At 43.3% G+C, this 21,172-nt stretch overlaps 1 protein-coding gene across 2 annotated transcripts in view; it reads left to right on the top strand.

Annotated features, from left to right (window-relative positions):
* Nucleotides 1-21,172, top strand: part of RBM6 (RNA binding motif protein 6) — a 58,568-nt gene that overhangs the window by 4,500 nt on the left and 32,896 nt on the right. The window contains exons 2-6 of one of the 2 annotated variants that reach the window (XM_005141573.3): nucleotides 448-569; nucleotides 2,620-3,958; nucleotides 4,515-4,604; nucleotides 5,563-5,632; nucleotides 17,955-18,028. In XM_005141573.3, the coding sequence (XP_005141630.2) occupies nucleotides 526-569; nucleotides 2,620-3,958; nucleotides 4,515-4,604; nucleotides 5,563-5,632; nucleotides 17,955-18,028 (1,617 nt within the window). In that variant the 5' untranslated portion in view covers nucleotides 448-525. Of the gene's footprint in view, nucleotides 1-447; nucleotides 570-2,394; nucleotides 3,959-4,514; nucleotides 4,605-5,562; nucleotides 5,633-17,954; nucleotides 18,029-21,172 lie in introns of both variants that reach the window. The other variant, XM_034066082.1, reaches the window with a different exon arrangement.

The raw sequence follows: 21,172 nt of genomic DNA, 5'->3' as shown, positions 1-21,172 counted from the left end.
TAACCATAGTAGACCAATAGTAGTGATCGTTTCCTTGAACAACAGGGAGCTTTTGGCAAAAAAAAATCGTTTGGATTAAACATTAATTGCAGACTGTTGTTCGGCAGCGGTCCTGGTTGGTGATGATTGTGGCTTTCTCACGTCTAGCTGCGCTCCAAATAGTGTCAGACAGCACAGCATGTTGGAAAGCTTTATGCTAATCAAAGCAGATACCACATTGTTTGCCCACCCATATTGACAGCTTGATTTCAGAAGTCATTTGATGCTTGCAAATTTGAACATGGAGAAAGGCAACAATTAAATTCGTTTGTGCCTGGATGTGGTCTTGTATATTTGTGGATCCTGATCAGAATCCTGACACACCCCTTTTCTAACCAGCAGGGTTTTTTTTTCACATGTTATGTGTTCTTTGCTTCATGGCTTATTGTCATGTTGTTTATTCAACAGGTTGTGCTGTCTTGGTGTTCTTAGAGTGAATTAACCATTTCTGGAAACCATTTCTGGAAACCACCAGACAAGACCAAAATGTGGGGAGACCATCGACAAGGCAACAGAATGGGCTCTTTTCGGTAAGTACTTGAATGTACAGTTTGTTTCAGCAACATTCTATGATACAATAAGCCATAGGAACTTTGTGTGTTAGCATTTCTGTGCAACCTTCTGTACACAGGCTATTTTGGTAGAACTCCTGAGGTCTGTGTTGAGTTAGGTGTGATTGCCAAAGAACAGGCAAGTTAAGTGACAATGTCACTTTCTGTATTTCTGAAGATTTGTCATTTATTACTGGTTTTAACAACAGCTGCTGTTAGTATTTCTGTTCCTTCTCCACACCACCTTTTCTAGCGATGCTTAGTTTAGCTGTTGTAAGCTAAGGTGATGATATGCCATGTGGGTTTTGATGCTATGCACTGTTAAGACACAGAAGAGAAGAGCCTAATAGTGTGATGTTGATTCTCTTCAACCATGGCGCTTACCTTAACTTCTGAAGTTCTGGCACTTCCATTGCACACGGTGTCTTATGAAAACTTTGAGAGTTTATTTCTCTCCATGAGGTTAAGTAGATCATATATCCCCATGGTCTTGGCAATACTCCTGCATAAAGCAGTTTTGAATGTCACTGGAACTGCTTTAAAGATTCCTATGCAACTGACCTGCACAGCATGATATTTTTCTTCAGTTTATATTGCTCTAGTTATTAGTTGGGCCTCTACTTGCAAGAGGGCTTTGGCTATAAAAATGAAAATGGCGGCACCAAAAGCTAGGGTTTTCCTCTGTTGTGTGTAATTCTTTCATCCTTTGCGTATGTGTCTACCTCAGTTACTTGAATATCAGTGCGATAAAGGTACTGCCTCGTGGCATACCTTAGGTTTCTGAAATAAGACACTTCCAATGATTGTCCAACTGTAATGTATTGAGAAAGCTGATGAGATCTGAGCTATGAACATGAGTATCCTCCAGTACATGTCTTAATGGTATTGATGAGGGAGTGATTGTGTTCTGTGATGATAACAGTTCTGCTGATTTTTAAGTGGATTTTATTGGCATAATCGCTTATGATATTGGGTGGGGAGCTCTAACCTCATACCAAATTTTAATTACTGTTCTTCAAGGTAGTGAAATGGGTATGTAGCTTAGGGGGTCTGTATGTGGTTTAACTATGTAAATGTCATCTTGCGTTCTGTTGGTGAGTGATTCTGTTGTGAAACTCAAAGAACAACATAATTTGCTGTAGTTGCTAAGGAAATGTCCACTGCTTTGAGTGGCATTTGATGTTATTTTGAAATGTATTGATACTTTGTTATTCTATTTTAAAAATAAAAAAAAAGTATTGAAGCCTCACTTGCATGAAAAATGAGGTAGCTCCATCTCAAACCTCCCCTCCCACCAAAACCTCACTGGGTTTTGAAAAACACTTTTAGGAGGAGACCTTTTCCTGAGTGGTTTTATACAGATAAAGGAGATAAAGCTCAGGAGAGCCCACCGCTATAGTGCTGTAAACTTGGTGTAAGACAGCCAGTCTGGAGGCACAAGCACAGGATCATCTTGAGCACTGATTGTTGGCATATTCCTGTGAGGCATCCTCAGAGTCTGAACTGGTAGCATTCAGCATTGTGCCAGTTTAGGCTCCAGCACAAGGAAACAGAAATGAGTCTCTGTAGTATGTTAATGGAGCATGTTTGGTAACCTCTGCTTTTATGTGCCTCAGGATGACGTGTTAAGTTAGCTGTTTGTAATATTGCCTGGAGAACTTAAGCTCAAGTGGTTCCTCACAGGCATGTGCTGGTGATGCTAATGAGCAAACACACCAGCTGGTGGAACCTTGAACAGCTGCCCAGCTGTGTGCAGTGCAGGACTATGTGGATTGCTACCATCATTAACCCATTAATATTGCAGGTATTCCCTGTTGAGTGCTTCTGGAAATTGTGCTGAAATGGGAGTACCCAAGTTTACTTTCTCACATCTGTCGTATGCTGCCTCATCTTAAACTGCCAAACATCAATATCTTCTGCGGATCTTAGACTGTTACACAACTCTATAAAAAGTTTAGAGAAGAATGTGCTGCTGTGTAGATTTCAGACTCTAAGCACGTTATGAATAATACTGTCTTTATTTCTACAGTGGGAGCCAAGAAGAAAGGTTTGCTCCCGGGTGGAACAGGGAATATCCTCCTTCCCTTGATAGCCTTGCTCAAGAAAGACACTCTGGCAACTTCTCTGGCAGAGAATCACTTCCTTTTGATATCCAGGCACTCACAGGCCTCCTCAATCCTCAGTTTGCCAACAGAGAGGAACCTTCTTTCAGCTTTGGAGCTAGAGATGGACCACGTAGTGACTTCAGAGGTGGGGAGGGGCACCATGATTTCAGGGGCAGAGATTTTCCACCATCTGATTTCCAGGGCAGAGATGAGTCTCAGATGGATTTCAGAGGTAGGGAGCCACACTCTTCTGAGTACAGGGGCAGGGATATGTACCCTGGAAACTTCAGGGACAGAGAAGGGCCACCTATGGACTTCAGAGGTGGGGACGTTCCTTCAGTGGACTATAGGAATAGGGAGACATTCCGTATGAACAATAGGGATAGGGAAGCACATAATATGGATTACAGGGGCAGAGATGAACCTCCATCAGACTTCAGGGGAAGGGGTTCTTTTGATCTAGACTTTAGAGGTCGAGATGGATCTCATTCAGACTTCAGGGCGAGAGATATGTCTGAGTTAGACTACAGGGGCAGAGAGCATTCCTATTCAGACTTCAGAAATAGGGATGTACCTGATTGGGACTTCAGGGGTGTGGGCACCTCTGATTTGGACTTCAGAAACAGAAATGCACCATCATCAGACTTCAGAAATAGGCACAGGTCCCGATCTGATCAGGATTTTAGGAGCAGAGATGTGGCTCCTCCTATGGACTTTTCAGATAGGGAAATGCCTCCTGTGGATCAAAGCCTTGTAGATTTTAGGCGCAACCAATCTACTGTACCCTTAGCAGAAAGAGAGGGCTCTGGTTTAAACACCAGCAAGAGGGAGGAGTCTACACTTGGTCTAGATAGAACTCCCTTTGGTAGCCAAAAAGGAGAATTTCAACACTCAGAAGCACCAGCCAGAAAAGAGGAATCCCATGGATTGGGTCTTGAAGACGACGCTTCACACAATTTCCAAAATAGCCGTGGACCTCTTCCTACTCTTCAGGAACAAGAGGAGCAGCCTCAGGCCTTTTCTAACAAGCAGCAACAGCAGCAGCTTTCTGGGGGGGAGCAGCAAACATCCGATTCTGATCTTGGGTTAAAGGGTGAAGGTGGCTTGGATTTCCTTGGAAGGCAAGACACTGACTACCGAAACATTGAGTATCGCGATGTGGATCACCGGCTGCCAGGGCATCAGATGTTTGATTATGAACATGGCAAGTCCTTTTCAGAAGGAAAACCCAGCAAAGATTCTAGGCCCTATAAGAGCCTTCAGGTAGGTGGTTTTGTCAGTTGATGTTTCTGTTAAATGTGTGTTGCCCAAAGAATGGAAAGAGCTGTGAAGGAGTCTTCTGTTCATATCCCATCACTTAATTTCCATCCTAATTCACCATCTTTCTCTGAGATCATCCTCATGCTCCAAGTTGTTTTAATGAGCACCTTTTCTATCTCACAAATACTTTCTTCTCAAGAGAAATGCAGTTTAGCAGTTGGGAATTGTTAAATACATGGAACCAGATTTGGTTCAGAAAGTCCACAGGTTGAAGATGACCAGAGGGAAGGAGGGAGTTGGGGGAAAATAATACATAGAAAAGCTTATTTTGTTGTTTTCTCCTGGACAGTACTTATGAGCACTACCATAGAAAAGCAGCTTGCCTGAGTGGACCTGTGTAGAACAGTACAGCTGTTCTCATGCAGGCTTGCTTATCCTTCAGAGTTAACTTTGAAATCTGAAGGTGATGGTAACTACTGAATTAATGACTACTGTTGAGTTTGAATTGTGTGCTACCATCTCTCATTTGTAAAAAACATCTTGATTTTGTGAACTCAAGGACCAAGATTACCGGACCTGTCCCAAATATGTGAAGCCAAGCAAGCTTATTCGGCTAGGAGGAGTGCCTGAAACTGCCACAAAGGATGATGTAAGTGGGATGTTTTTAATCCAAAAACTTTTCTCAAGGGTTTTTAAAAGTACCATTTTAAGCCTGGTTAATGTAGTACAGATGGTCTGTCATTTTCCTCAGGAAAAAATCCAGATTTAGAAGTCATTGCAGTGTTATCTTTTACCTTGTTATTCTGGGGTTTGGGGAGTCTGTAAGTGATGAGTTTTTCTGCAGTCATGTGTGGGGTGTTGGTGGCTAAAAGCCTCAACTCCAGACTCTTTAACATGCCTTACTTTGATCATTGCTTTATATACCAAATATTATTATTTTGTTGTTATATTTTGGGCTCAGAAGACATGTAGTGTTGAAGTGAACTTGTTTATTCTTAGTTACTTGAAATTGCTTAAATGAGATCTTATAAAGATGGAAAAGATGTCTGCTGCTACTGCTGATTTTAGTAAAAAGGCAAAAAATAATCTAGGCTACCAGGTGAAAGGAGCTCCCTTTCCAAAAGCCTCCACTTTGAATTAGGTTGGGTGTTTTTGGTGGCAGTTCCACATATGAGAATCCCTACATGCAACAGTTTTTGCTAGGGTTAGATCAGAGGCTTGATGCTGGAGAACTCATGGCAGAAACTTTGGCCATCAGAGGATGATAAGACTAAGAAAAGTCACCCCATGTCCTTTGATTTTCTGAATGGCAGCAAGATATCTGACCTTAAATAAGGATCAGAGGTGAGCTGTCCGGCTGAAAGCAGCATAATAAACTTTTGCACAGTTGAATTGTGGTGTAAATGGTGCCTACTTATTTAAACAAAACCCCCAAATACTTCCCAAACTCAAAAAACAGTACTGCTGGAACCTAATCTGGAAAATGTCTCAGTTGAGTTAACTCAGAAAGAAAAGAAATCTTGGGGAGAGAGAAATGTGCATTAGCAGGTGCTTCACTTTCTGAGATTTGAGTTTGGAGACTGAAGTGGATCTTGGTTTTCCTGTAGATCCTCAATGCTTTCCGAGGACCTGATGGAACACCTGTGAAGGACTTGCGACTGAAAGATTACAGTTCAGGTGAGAATGCTTTTCTAGTGCTTTTAGTTTCAAGTTTACAAAAGGCATTTTTCACACAGACACTCACTTAGGCAGTTTAATTAAGTCTTTGGTGCCATAATTGCAGGCATTTTTGACTGAAAATGCTCACTGGGTTCTGTAGTTTGTCCTCTTGTCTTAAAAACTGATGGCTGTGCTCACTGCTACTTCAGAGATAAGGTGTATGTCCTGGTGCCCCTAGAGAGACGCAAGAGCAGCAAGAAAACAGTAAGGCTGTTCTAATAGCCATCAAGAGTAAAGCCAATACTGACATGGAACAGCAGGCTAATTCCTCAATAGATTTAAAAGCAATTATTATTAAATCATTTTGGATTGTTCTATACCTTGTTTCTGAGATGGTCTTACTGTGGAACATGTCCTGCACAAATAATGTCCTCAGGAAAACTGTTACATCCTAACATTTCTCCTTCAGTAACACCAACTGTTACCCTTCTTAGACATGAAGACAGGTTAAAAAAAGGAAAAAGTAAATTTTATAAGCAAATATCCAAATACTGGGTCTGGATGCTCTTCCTCATTCAAAGAATAAAGTTTTGCTGTACTTCTGATCAGTATGTATAGGATTCTGAAGAAAGAAATATTTTACAAGGCTGCTTTGTGAGAAAGTTGTACTGGAACAGAGATGTGCGATGGTAGGAAATGCAGGGTGAGTCCTGGGGATTGGTTTGGATAATACTGGTAGGAAATACCTGGTAAACAGTACTTTGTATTTCTTAAACTTATAAAAGCAGAGGCTTCTACCTTCACCAGTGCTTTCTTATTACCAGCATGGGTTGCACATGAAACAGCTGGAATTCTTGGTGTCCATACATTGTGTAAAGGCTTCCTGTATGTTTAGTAGCTGAGGAGTGAAACTGAACCAGTGGGTATTTCTCAAGTGTATTTTTGTTTCTGGAAGCTGTCAAAGGAGATTTCACAACCTTCTTGTGAACCTTTGAACTAAAGAATACTCCTGTGTCACGTAATCTGGTCTGGCCCAACAAGCAGGCACACTCAGTCTTTCTTGCTTCCTTTTCCCTTTCCTAAGTATAGTAGAGCATTGCTGTCGTCACTCGCACAATACTTGCTGCAACCCAATAATTGCAACATCCTTATTTTTTTGCCTGTGCTGATGTGATTTGTTAGCTGTTTCTTTTCTGAAACACATCACTTTTGAGTAATAAATCAACTTGAACTGGAAATATCTTTGTAAGTCTCTTCTCATATATGGTATTAGGACGTCTTGCCCTCATTAGAGAACTGCTGTCTCCTCCTTCCCTTTCCCCATTTCAAAGGTTGAGACACGGTGTTTGAAATTATGTGCAGAAGCCCTAGTATCTTCTGGTGGTTGCTTGTAATATGAGGGTTGCAGTTTTTTTGCTGTCCCTAAAAGGTGCATTTGCTTTAAGTCTGTCTCCTCAGCTGGCAATTGTGGGAAGGGAAAGAATGAAGTTAAAATTAGCTCATATTTTATGAGCTATTTAAAGCTGTTGTTTAACCTGGTCCTGTCAACATCAGTAATTTGAGCAGTGGAGCATTATCCTAGGTTACGTGGATGCTCCATAGACTTTGTTTTGCAGTATGTCCTGAGGCTGTGAATGCAGCTGCTAATTTAAACAGCTTTCTGATCTTCTTACGCAAGATAGAGATGTCTAGGACAATAATAGCTTCCTGAATTCTGTAAACTTCTTCTTGACATTGGGTTTACTAGAAGCTGTAGCAAATTTAATCCAGCTTTTCACATGAGGTCATCCTATAGAGAAGTATGTGAAATGGAAGTCATATTAACTTGTGAAAGGCCAAGCCTGTTTGAAACTAGAGGCCTGCCATGAGTGAAACAATGCTTTTAGGTGTGTATGTAAATATTCATAAGAATCAGAAGCAAGCTTGCTGGATTATTAATGTCTCCTGGATACACCTGGGCCCAATGGCTGCATTGCTCTATCGGCTCAATGGGATGGTGGCAAGCTGGCTCAGAGGAGTGTGTGCTGAGCCTGTCTGAGTGGGTTGTATAGTTTGGAGTGCTGTCCAGAAAGGTTAAAAATAACATTAATAATGAGTATGCATGTGGAGTGTGTTTGAGAGAAGAATGCCTGCAGCTGGTGGAGAACAATAACAGCCATAACAAACAACACGCAATTAACTTGGAATAAGTGAGGTTCAGATCAGCTTCACGAAAAGATAACGCTGATCATAAAGCTTATCTCAGCAGCTTCAGCATGATGATTCCACTGTATGATCTTCACGAGACTCTTTCTGTTTTGGGGGAAAATATGTGGTTGATTTTTTTTTCTTGGAAAACACAGCTCAAGTTCTTTATAAAGCCCTTTCTTTTTATGTACTGTGTATGTGCTAAGGGAAGCATCTTTTCACTGAAAATTGTGCTGAGCATGGATAATATACCTGGTATGATTTTGGTACACATTCAAGCTGTTTATTCTTTAGATTATTTTGCTACTGAAGCCTGCAGATTGAAACAATGGTTAGATTTTAATCAAGGTAGTGAGAGACCCCAAGAAGTGGCATAATAATTCTGTTTACATCAAAAAGGCACATATTTAGAGACAATGACAAAACCCAAGTCAGACTTTATAGTATTACCCTACACAATGTTAACTTATAATTTCAATCAGATGGATTTTTGAATTGGTGCCTGTATGTTCAGACTGAAAGTATCAAATCCATTTGTGGGGGAAGAGGGCTGCTTTCAACGTAATGTGTAAGCCTTGGCAAGAATAACTGCATTAGATTGTTGGCTTATCTGTCAGCTTGCCTTTTGAAGTGTGTTTGGTTGTGTCTGTTCAATTAATCATTACAAAGAATAAACCCTGAGGTGATAGTGGAGTCTTCTCGAAGACCATCAACTGTTTTAGTATGTGATACCTCCTGGTGTGTCTTGCTTCTTCACTCAGAGGCAGCACCAGGGATCTACTGCTGCTTCTGTGGATGCTATCCGTGTTGACTTAGCAAAAGCTCTCTCAGAAGTGGTTGTCAGTAATGGCTTGTGAGCTCCCCCTATCCCATCTGAAGGTACTTACCTCTGATGTCAAGGCTTTCATGTGGGTTTACAGTGTGGGCCTCAATCTGTGGAGCTGTTAGTGCAGTGTGTAACAGCACCAGGCTACTTGTGGCATGGTGTCTGTCATTCTCCTGTTGCTGCCTGTGTTGGTGCTGACTGCCTGGAACTTGAAACCTATACCTTTCGACCTTCGAGGAATCTAACACGAACACGCCTTGTCCTGGGTTTGATTTTGATCATATTTTAAACTTATCTCCTGCCTGATTCTCATCAAGCTGTATTTCTGCTTTCCTGACTAATGCCAAACATAAGCAAAGTCTGAGATACGGTGTTGAGTATCTGATATGCATAGAACTCTTTGGCTGAACACACACATATGCCCTGGAGAAGAGGTCACATGGAACTATCTTTGTCTTAAAGAGCTGCTTACTATGACTCGTTCATCCCTAAAAGATGCTGCAATGGTGGACAAGTAAAAAGTGAAAACATAAAGTGTACTCTGAGTCTTCTGTTCTACATCTCCTGGATGTAGTCTGTAGTGGGACAAGCTTAGAATGTGTGTTTTCCAACCAGGGTTCATGTTAGGGTTGGTACCAACAGTTCAGAAAAGCTGTTCAGGGAAAACGAGCCTGAGGAATTGCTGGCAGCCCATGAGGCTTTTCTAGCTTACTCTGCAAGCCCATCTGGAGAACTGAGTGTTTTTGCTAAGCTGGGAGAAACTGGTGGAGAATGGACACACTGACAGAGATGGAGAGCAGCATGCCCAGAGGGGAGCTCTGTGAAGTGGACCTGGAGAGACGAGGTGAGCTGGACTGCATAAGAAGGGGCAGCAAGGAATACCCTAGCTCCTTTATGTACCCTCTAAATTAGGGCAGCACTTTAGAAATTGGTAGATTTGGGTTTGTTAACCCTCTCTGACTCTTCTGCATACTCACTTTTGAACCCTGGATGGGGATGCAGCACAGTGCTGCACCCCTAAGGAGCAAAGCACCCATGGAAATGGGATGGCTGGAGCAGGGAGGCGCTCTGAACAGCAGAAACTTTTGGAGGCAGAGGGATGTGCAGCTGGATATAGGTGGCTGATGCTGAAGGGCAGGCATCCTCCTGTGGTGGAGGTACCTGCAGGAAATGTAGTGTAACCTGAAAATTGGACTAACCTAGCAGCTGTGTACTGGCAGCTGCCTGCTCTGTGTTGAAAAGTTTTTGTTTTAGCAAGCACTATTGGTGCTAAATGTACTTTATTGCTTACTTAGACACCTTCTGGCACCAGCATTTGTTTTTTGTTTCTTTTCTCCAAACCTGGCCCTTATGTTGTGCTTGGAACTGCCCCCCCATCCATCTCTTTGTTAAACTTTAACTGCCTTGGCTGAGTCCTAGAAGAAGCTGGAGTATCTTGCTTGTTCTTGCTGAGCTCTGCCACATTGGTGCCCTGTTAAATATTAATAAGCCCCTTAGATAAACCTTTCAAAGGTGCTTTTTTTCTTTCAAGTGCAGTCTCTCTTGTATATCAGAACAGTGAGTTGCTGGTTTCAGAAATGTTTCAGGAGCCCTCTGAAATTTACATTTTTATTCTTTAGTGCTGCATTTTTCTAAAGCTCATTAATCTAAAGTCTAGAACTTCATACTTCATGATGGAAAAATTGGTACAGACTTTTGACTGGTGTTCCTCTTCATACTAGGGATAAATTCTCCATTTTCCATAGCTGGAGTGAGTCTCGAGGCAGTAAGAGCTCCTCTCCCTTCAAGCAGAGCTGCTACTGTGGTAACAGGCATGGCTATGCATTTGCCTGGCCCAGGTATTAGTTCCCTCACTGTAGCCGTACATGCAGGGGGGGTGTGGGTTGGTAATGCCAAAGGGCTGGTGAAATACTGTGCTTGCTCCCAGTTCCTGATGCCTCAGGTGCTGTCGTGCTGCAGCTTCCAGCCTTAGATGGGGCTGGGGAGCTGAGGCTGCTGCTCTGCACAGGGAGAGGATGCTTCTGGAGGTGTGCAGCAGCACTGTGCTAAACTGGGACCTTTTGTTTCCTTTTAGGAGTGATGCATTACCCTTGGGTAAACCCCTCTGAAGGGTGTATTTGTGGCCAGTTAGTGGCTTCCTCATGATGAGGGCTTGGCACCAACGTTATGGAGTTTGATTAGGAGTAGATCCCACAAGGACTTACGGTCTTTGGGTTAGTGCAAAGAATGTGCTGTGGGTTGATGTGAGATGTCTCAGATATATGCTGTGGCACAGAGGTGAATCTTGCCTGTTGTGCTCATTATACAGAAGACAACTTGGCACACCATCAAGGCTGGTGCTAATGTACCACAGGAAGAATAGTCAACTGTTGCTGTGTTTAGTGCTTTGCACAGTGAAGGCTGTGGCCCACTCTACTGCGTCAGGCACGAATAAGGGCATGCAGATCTCGGGCACTTGCTGACAGCTGAAGTGATGATCCATGAGCTCACAAGATGCTGTAGCACACATGAAGTTTCATCTTGAGGCATGACCAGATCATGTGCTCATCAGCAGAGTTCTGCAGTCTGCAGGGGCTCACCTTTCGAAAGCTGAGGAAATAATTTAGCGTTGATCTGCATGAAGCAGTTGATTCTTGTTTGTAACCAGAATAGCCTGGTGAGGACTAAAAAAACACTTACTTGGAATTAATCCATAGTCATCAATACCAGTCCTTGCCAGTTCTCCCAGCTGTGTGGGCAGTAGGCTTTTGGCTAGTCCTGCTTGATTTCAGGGCAGTATTGCATTGTCTCTTGGAAGCAAAAGGCATTATTGCCCATTTTTCCTCATTTGTGATGTGGTGGCTTCGAAAATTGAAAGCACAAATCTGTTTTAAGTCAGTGTTTGAGATAGTGATCAGCTTTGATTCAGGGTTGTAAGGCTTGTTCTACAGAAAAGGCAACAAACATGTTCATCCATAAAACATGCTCACAGCCTTTTTGGCATGCAGAATCCTTCCCTCTGTTGCCACTTTTACAAACACACTCACCCTTTCTGCATCTCCAGCACAGAACTTAAAGGCTTTTCATAGTGTGCTTACTTTATTGCATTGATTGCTTTCTCAGTCATGTGTGATAAATGACAGATCATATATCCCGGAGACCAGGTTCACATTAGGAACACTTTGAAACCAAATTCCGGTCTGCAATGCTTTCCCAGGTATGTAGCTTCCAGCCGTCTCATGGGGTTTTGTGATGGCCCCTTGAATTCCAGGTTTCTGTACAAATATCATGTAATACTTTGTCTTTAATAAAGCTACAGTGTGTATAATCTTAGTATTGTGGTTTTTTCTCTCCTCTTCTCTGTGCTGGTGTACAAACTACTCTCCTTCTGTGCCTGGAAGGGTTGACAGCCATTTGGGGCTCAGACTGTTGTAGGGCTGCCTGTGCCTGCTTTTGAGGACATCTCAGGCAGGTTCTTTCTGTGTCTTGTCCTCCTGGATGGACGGAAGAGGATGAACTGTAGTGCTCTGCCTTTCAGAGTATAGCTGTGTTCTGTATCCTGTTCTCTTCTGCAGCACTGTCATGAATGAGTTTATAAGTAGTTTTTTATTCAGAGGGGACAGTATGAAGTGACAGACCTTTTCCCAGCAGCCAGGTGTGGCTTGTAAATGCTCAGCCTTTGAAAGGAATTTAGGATACGGCTGATCACAGATCGTCCTGTTTATTCTGGTACAGCTCTTCAGCTTTAGTAGCTCTGAAAACCAATTTATCTGTGCAGTAAAGAGATCTGACAAATTTATGGATGCTCAGAATCCACCAGCTGGTATTGAGAGCGCTCTTGGTTTTGGCTTCTGGGCTTGTGTTAGCACAGATAGCTCTTCGTGCTGCGTCCCTCCAAGTTTTCAGACTGTGGGTGCAGCTTTATTTTCTCTGCTCATCACAGAAGGCACTATGCTGTTGCCCATCCTTGCTGCAATAACAAGACTCACTGCATAAGCACAGATAAAGGCAGTACAGTGTGTGTCCAGGAGCTCCTGGCTTCTTGGAAGCATCAATTGTATTATACCTGTTAACAGTACACTGTAATAGCATACAGATACAGAGAAAGACTTATGTTTTCCAGTGTTTTCTTGTGATGGGGTATTTGCTCTTTAGTAGGGATGACCTACATCTGCATCTTTCCTTGGAGAAAAGGGATTTGTGGATGGGGTCATGGGCGTGTTGCCAGAATCTTTCCCAGATGAGGTAGGTCTTCCTATCAAACCAAGGAACAGCAGGTTCTCTGAGAACAGTGTGCTAAATCCTGTCTCCACTATGTGAGCTGTGCAAAGAACAGTGTTTGAGACTGCAAATTCCTTTAAGGCATGTGGAAGTCCTTCATATCCACTACGTATTTCATGTCATAGTTGCTTTTCAAGCAAGAGGACTTTCTTCCTCAACATATATGAACATCTGCAAGAACATATCCTCAACTGCACTTGGCTTTGCCATGCTGTCTCTGGAGATAGCAAGCAGCAAGAATAAACTTGTTCAGCAGGTTGGCCATGGCTCTGCTTTAATGTGCTATCTCTCTGAGTCCAAGAAGTGCCCAAGGCTGCAACTGCTTTTCCTCTGTGGTAGTTCTGCTGCATCCTACAGAAAAACCACAAGTGAGGTGTTGTTGAGATGGTTGAGAAGCTCTCTGCCTACGGAGACTCCATCATTATCATCTTCTGCCCTCCTGGCAGAGTCAGGGACCTCCACCATGTTCTCAGCTGTCCCAGCAATCCAGTTTAGCATACTTGTCTTTTGGCAAGCTGTTATATGGAGTTATCTTAACAGGAGGCCATCTTCTTACTTTCCAGGCCAGAGGAGAGAGAATAGCTTCATATTGCACCACAGCAGACGGGGGTTGTAGCAGATGGTTTTGAGAAGGCAGGTGGTGGTTCACCATGGACTTATGGTTACCTAATGCCTTAAGCTTGTAGGGGTGGGTGGTAACGTGACTTGCTGCGTGCTCATTCCTACAATCAAGAAGATGGATCACCTCTCAGACTGGATGCCTTTGTCATGTTGCCATCATGCCTTCTTTGAAAAGTATCTTTGCTTTGGCATAGGCAGGGCTGCTGTCATTACATGATCTTTTCACTTGGCCTCCTAAAACTCCAGAGATATTTTTTGATGCCTTCACACTGCTTACAGCCCCAATCAGAGCAACATTATGGCTTTCCTTTATTTAGATCTTTGATACATCAAACTATCATGAAGTAACACATTACTGTGTGTCAATTGCTCAGTAGAAACTGTGTGTATAGAAGCAAGTCGTATTTTAAATCCCGCATCTTTGATCTTTTTATCTAAAGCAAAAGAACAGTAATTCTAAGTCAGGCTTTCAGGATTTTCAGCCAAACTATGGCATGCTAACAGGGACCTGCTATTTGTTGACAAAATTCACTTCACTGAAGCACATCTCTTTCAGAGGCAAAGTATTCGCTATTCAAACGTTTGCAGACCAGCTTCCTGGAGCTCTAAATGTGTCCTTATTCCTAAGTATTAAGCAGTCATGCCCATTTCCAGTGCAGAAAACAACTGAGCATGATTTGGGAACATCTGTAAAGGAATGTGTATACATAGAAGCACTTAAAACAGAAGCCTTCTGGTTTTTATGTGCTCTTTCTGTGTTCTTCTTTCACCCATTGTATACAGCCTGTGATACTTGTGCAGACGAGAGGAAACAGTTAAATAAGGTACAAAAGTCCTTTTTCACAGTTGACCTGAAACATGGGTGGATAAGGACATGCATGTTTTATGGCTATGTTAGGGCCAAAATCTGGATGAGTTCAAGTGTTGGAGGATGTTCCTGTAGGAAAGTTCATGGGGACAGTGTAACTGTGCTGCAGCATACTCAGAGCTTGCGTGGGGGGAAATACTGATTTCTTTCCTTTCTGACAGTCTGTGTGGATCACATACATGTCTGCCAAAACATAAGGCACTTCTTACTCCACTCTCTTTTTTGTGTATCCTGAAACTATTATTGTACCGATCAGTAAGTGAAGAATCAAATTAAGAACATATCAGGATTTATATCTCCATGTGAAGCCTTGCATATGAATTTAGGCCACCTTGAGTCAAAAACCCCATGCTGTAGTCTTCAGCAGTGATTTTGCTTTGCTGGTTTGATTGCTTTGGTTTTACTATAATGGCTTGAAGAATACCAGTGAGCATTCCCATTCACCTTGGGATGCCTGTTGAACCAATTCCTGCCATTAGGTGCCTGGCCCTGTGCCTCTGTCAAAATCCCCTGCCCTGTTCTGATTACAGCAGCTGAATTGCTGCATTCTGACAGGCAAAGTGTGTGAAGGCTTTAGAAATAAAACTATACAAGGTCAGCAGCTGCTACACAAAGAACTGAACCATCCCTACAGAGGAGGCAGGGAAAAAGTACAACAGTTGGTGACAGGAACCTCTATAGCTGCTCTCCCTTAAGAATCAGCCTCAGGTCACTTGTTTTTGTTTCAAGTGGTGTGCTCTGGGTAATGTGAATGTTGCAGATCATAGAAAAGTCAGCAGCCATTGTGTTTTGAAGGTTCTCTGTCGCAGTGCTGCTGTTCCACATGCTTCCATTTCAATGGCCTCTCCATCATGGTCTAAAATGGAAGGATCTCTTGTGGAGCTGGGGACAGGGCAGGGGTGCTGTACCACCAAGACTGATGTTACTCTGTAGTTCTCACGTGCTGAGCTGCCTGTCCGACCTGTGCAAAGGGCTGGATCTGGGGGCAGGGGAAAGTGTGAAGTGCCCCCAGATCTTCCGCAGGGGTTTGAAGTGGAGCAGTGGCTCCAGACTGCTCTCGTCTTGCGTCACTGCTTCAGTGCTGTCTGTACAAGGCCAGCCCATAGTGAATTGCGGAACGCTGTGTCCCTCTGCAACCTGACCACAAGAGTTGAACATTTGGCCTCAAGTTGTTTTTTGGCAGGATATGGGGCCACAGTTTCTGGGTTTGTTTTCATTGTGCGTGTTACTGCAGCTATGCTTATGGGGGGGAGGGCAGAGGCAGGAAAGTGTCAAAGGAGAAATGTGCTCATCTGCCCCTTATCTGTCATGTAATGTTTGGAAGGATCCTCTAGTGTACATTCCTGCAAGCATCTCAGCTTTTTTAATCTATGTATAACATTCAGCGTTGAACTCTCAGTTGTGTCATGCTGGATTAAATCCATGTCTGAACCACTCATTCACTTCATGGGGACTGGGATGTAAACTGTTTCTCATTGTAGAGCAAACAGTGAAAACTTCTGCAGTCTTGTTTTCTGCCTGTCAGGAGACCCCCTGCTTCATAGGCACCTGGAAGTAAGATAACACTGATCCTGGCTTGCTGTTTACAGCAGCTTCCTGTGAAGGTGAATCAGGCTGAAAAATATCATTCATGCAGCACTTTTCTAAACAGGGGGGAAAGAAGAGTTCAAATCTAGAATTCTGGATTTGGATAAGACTTCTAAAATGTGCCATGTGAGCCTGCATGCTGTGCAGTGAAGTAGTCGAGATGTCTGCCCGGAATGCAAAGCAGTCTCCCAGCAAGGGGCAGCAGTGCTCCTGGAGAGCAGCAGTTCTGTCTGCAGCCAGGAGAGCTGCTTCATTTCCAAAATGGGATTTAGTCTGCAGCTGGAACTGCAGAGCAGAATGGATGTGCTGGGAACAGCTGGGTGAATTTGGGTTTGTCGATCCTGTCAGCTGAAACGGTACCTCTAGGTCCAGGTGCCCACTTCATGTCAGAGTATTGAGTTGCATTAGCTGCATCCCACTAGAGATGGTGTGCTGCTGGGCTGCATCTTTCACTGAGCTGAAGAGCACCCAAATGATACATTTCCTTTTAGTATAATTATATTGACTAAAATAAAATGGGGAAGGGGAATAAATTCCTCTGTGGGGCAGAGGAGGAGCTAGATCTAAATTGGAGTCTCGTTATTGAAGGCTAATGTGCACAGTAAAGATTGGGTTGTTACAAGTGTGTGCAGAGAGCTCTCAGAATAATAATAATAGTAAAAAAATATCAGTAGGGTTTGATGATGAAACAGTTTTGTGTGGCTTTGTCTCTTGATGTGGTTAAGTACAAAGATGGTAAAGAAACAGAGAAGGAAAACTTGAGGAATGCAGCAAATATTCTTTGGTGTAGGCTTGGGGGAGATGTGGGCTGTTTTCCAGGAGACTGGAATGCCTTGCTTGAAAGAAGTGTGTGTGGAACTACCTTCCTATGGAAGGTGAGGGGCTGAAGCAGTAGGAACCAGATATGTACCTGGTTTGAAGATACTAGTATTAAGATACGCATCTTCAGGAGAGGAGATGAGCTCTTCACCAGGACAGCTAGGTGCCTAAAATGGCACAAGCCACACGCAGACCGCCTTTCTTCTCATTCCTAACCAGCCAAAAGAGCAGCAGGAGGGAACCAAGCCTTTCCTCTCACTGTTTGTTCATGTAGGAGCATCTCAGCCCACGATCATCTGGAAAGCACAGTTTTGGAGGTGGCCTTGGCATGTGGAGGGTGAGGTTGTGACTTCAGGTTGTTCCTTAGCACTTCAGTTCTTGGAGGTAGTTTGAACATCAAGGATGGCTCTTAGGGTGGTCTTAGCTTCCATGGTGTTCACCCTGCACTTTTCTGGGGGACATAACATTTCAGGGCAGGTGACTGGAGTATGTGGTTGCATCAGTGAGTCCCTTCTGCCACAGACTGAGATGACAGCTTTCCAAAGAGTGAGAAGATTAAAGGCTCTCTAGTTTCTTGCATCTAAACTTAAGCTCCCACACCCTCTTGTTATATGTGCAATCACATCTATACCAGAATGAGGAAGTTGGAGTTCTCATTCCTGCTCCGCTGTACTTTTTCATAATACAAAGGATTGGACTTCAAAAGTGAGCAGGTGTTGAAGGAAAAATAGCGCAGGCAAAGGAATCGTGTTAGTTCTGTCTGAAATATTGCCCAATTAAAATGCTGGCTATTCATGTAAAATACATTTGCAGCAAGGTACTTCAAAATGACTTATCGACACTTGCTTTGGGGAGCACAAAATGTGAAACTAGCAATGGAAAATCACTATGCCTTTAAGAAAACAACAAAGCAATTCTTTCTTGCCCTGAGGAAGGGTGTGCCTGTCACTGGGTTGTGTAAGGGGAAGTGGGAACACTGTACTATTAACATTCATGATAAACTGCACAGTTAATCATCATCCAGCTAGTCCCTGATTTCTCTCCTTTTCGGTCTGGAGTAGAGGGGTGGTGGTTAAAGGGTTTGTCATTGGAGGGAAAGTGAATATTTGATTTGCTTTCTTTATGACAAGGCACTAACATGACTCCCGTCTGTATTTAAATGCTGTCCCCAGGTTACGACTATGGCTATGTCTGCGTGGAGTTTTCACTCTTGGAAGAGGCCATCGGATGCATGGAAGCCAACCAGGTTGCTTTACACTTCGGTCAATGCTGCTAGAAGATTTTAAATTTTATTTTTTGGTGGGGTGGTGGAGAGGCAATGAGGTTTATTTTTGAACCATTCAAAGGAAGATCTGTTCTTGTATAATACACAACACTGCGGTTTAAATGTTGTTTCCAGAAACTTGTAAAAGGCTTAGAAATGCCAGTGTGAAAGAGCTGCTGGACACCAAATGGTTTGCCCTCCTCCCTGGTGTATGTGGGCACAGTGGGGAGAGTCAGAGGCTGGGGGCTGACAGACTCCTAACGCAGGTTTTGGCCTGATGCTTTTGCACTCACACTGAAATTCAGTCGGAAAGAGCTCTGTTAGCACCAAATGCTTCCCCTGGCTGTGTGTGCACATGTACATACACATGTGACAGGAGATGAGGCCTCAGGTGTGCAGCTCTGAGTCAGCTGTGCCTTGCACGCTCCACTTTTCCGTATGCCTCGTGTGTGGGAGAGAGTTGTAATTGTGTCTCCCCCACATGTATCCTGTCCTTTGCAAGCAAGAGCTGCAAACATGAAGACTACCCTATGTGCAGTTGTACCTGGTAAATCTGAACATATCCAGCCCTTAAAAGTGCAAAATGGCTTAAATCCCCAGTGAGTAAGTACCCAAGGGGAGCTTTTGCTCTGAGCTGGTATTTGAGGCTAGTTGTCCACTATTGAAAATGCATAAAGTTTGTTAGATAAAACAGATTCCCGTCTCACGCCATTCTCTCTGTGAGTTGGAACTGCAGGTGATGGATCACTCGAGTTAAAAACACTAAACAGTTGATCCCCCTTCCTCACTATGTTGCTTAAGCCTCTTCTCTGCTGCTTTTTTCCTCCTAATTTGCCTGAGTAAGAATCCATGTCAGTTATCTAAAGCCTCTTTACCTGAATCCCGAGTCTTGCTGTCAGGGGAAGAGAGTCATGAGTCAGATTCAGAGCTGTGCATCTGCAAAACTGTACTTACGGTTAATGAGTCTTCACAGATGGGGTTCCAAAGGTCCCACTAAGCTCTGGCATTTGCCTTTATTTTCAGTTACAGAGATATAACAACTTAAAAAGTATTTTACAGAAATAATTCTGTTGCTGGGAAAGAGCCCGGTGCATTCCCACTGGGGTGGTGGTGGGGAGCACAGAGAGATAAGGCTCCAGAATGACTTACTACTTTTACCACAGTGACAGCTTCTATTTCCTCTCCAGTGTTGCTACAATTCCCAATTTATTTTGTTGTCACTGAGGAACCTAATTCCGTATGACATTCCTTTAAACCAAATGCCTCTCCATATTCTCTCCACAGTTCTGCTCACAGGAAAAAATGTCTCCCTACGCTTGCGCAATTCCCAAGTTCCTAGGAATTTGGGAATTCCTCTTGTCTTTGTTGTTGGTGTCTGTCTCCCATTTGGAGCATCCCTGTGTATTTGGAGAGGTGTTTGACTTGATCAGATTTGCTCTATTGCTACAGCAAAGAGCGTTAAGCGCCAGTCCTTGAACTGAACTAAGTGCCAAGAGATGCTCAGTAAATCACTGTATGCACATGAAGAAGTGCTGGCTGGCCTTCAAGTGCTGCTTACATTAACTCTCCCCAGCAACAGTTATAGCAGGCCTTCAGAATGAGTAGTTTTTTACCGTGTTTCCCTTCCAACATTCATGCATGGTGCTGCCAGAATCCTGCCAGAGGTGGGGGCAGTGGTCCCAGCCATGTGCTCTATCTGGGACATGTTAAAAACTGAGAGGGTGGGAAGTCTTCCAGTTTTCCTTACTGCTGTATGTGTGTGTGTGCAGAGGAAACCTGAAAGATAGAGTGGTTGGATGGGATCATCTCCAAAGCCTACATGTGCCAATTTCACTATGTTTTAGTAGAGCTACTGTAGTTTATACTTAGTGAAGCAAGAAATATGTTTTTTGGCGTGAATGAATTTGGTCAGGAGAATTGTAACCTCTGGATTACCCCACAGAGGTTAACGTCTCTAATTTGCTCTTGATTGAACTTGAAAGAGAATAGGCCTTCTAATTATTTAAATTAAAAATGAAGTAGTAAGATTTGTATGTGACCTGCTGCAAGGGAGGGAGCTGACTTCTAAGTGTTCAGTAAAAGCCAAATAGAGATACTCAGAAAGGGATTTGTGCAATTCAGTTGTCCTCAGGCAATAGATACCCAATTTTGATATCTTCCAGGGTAGAGTTGTAAGATTGTCTCCTTAGATAGAGAATTAATTTGCATTTTTACAGGCTGCAAAACCCAAAACCTGTGTTAGCTAAGACACAGATTCTTTGATAGTTCAGTTATTTTCAGAAGGTTATCAGCTATCTCTGTCAAATTCAGTTGCTTGTGAGAGCATAAATAGCAAACCAGTGTCAGCTCACAGTGACATCCTAGTCCCTCACTAGTCAACCTGCTTCTTTCTCAGTCATCTGTTGGCTGGAATAAATAGATTTTGCAGAGATGGTGTTTTTTGTTGCCATTTAATGCCTCTTCAACTGCCCCTGCCTGAAGAACAATTTGCTACATCCCTATATGTTATAATTCCTGCATTTTGTTTTACACAACCCAGACCAGCACCCACTTTAAAATCATTTCCAAATTCACTAGCTACAGATTTACCAGGTCCAACTCCTTCTATTCAGTAGGGCTCACACATGTATGTGACCACTGTGGTTTGAGGGGGCTTCCTGTTAAATACATCGTGATAAGGAAACATCCATCCTCTGTGTTGCCCTAATCTTGTAGGAGAGTTTTATTCCACTTGTATTGACTGCTGCAGCTAAAGTAATGAAAATGCCACCTTATTAATTGCTTTGCCTTATTGACTGTTGCGTTGGCAATTTATTACAGCTCAAGGGTTCCATGTGATGTGTGTGGAACTGATGGATTGCTGTTAGTGCTCGTGCAGAGGTGTTGGGCAGCAGGTTTGGCTGAGCTGGGTGCTGGCTGCCCACTCTCCTCCTGGCTATGGGGGGCTGTTTGCCCTGGTAGGGGAGGTGGGCTCATGAGTTGCTTTGCAGAGCCTGGGTGCAGCCCCTCTTGCAGCCCGATGGCAGGTGATGCTCCTGTTGGTCTTTCGTTACAAGTTGGCTGTCGTTTGATGAGGAGACCTTTTTTCTGTCTGTGATGAGCTGGCTTTCCATGAGGGAAAGACAG

The sequence above is a fragment of the Melopsittacus undulatus genome, chromosome 9 (assembly GCF_012275295.1).
Source record: "Melopsittacus undulatus isolate bMelUnd1 chromosome 9, bMelUnd1.mat.Z, whole genome shotgun sequence".
NCBI lineage: Eukaryota > Metazoa > Chordata > Aves > Psittaciformes > Psittaculidae > Melopsittacus > Melopsittacus undulatus.
The sequence above is the reverse complement of the archived record's forward strand: the minus strand, read 5'-3'. Positions and strand labels throughout refer to the sequence as shown.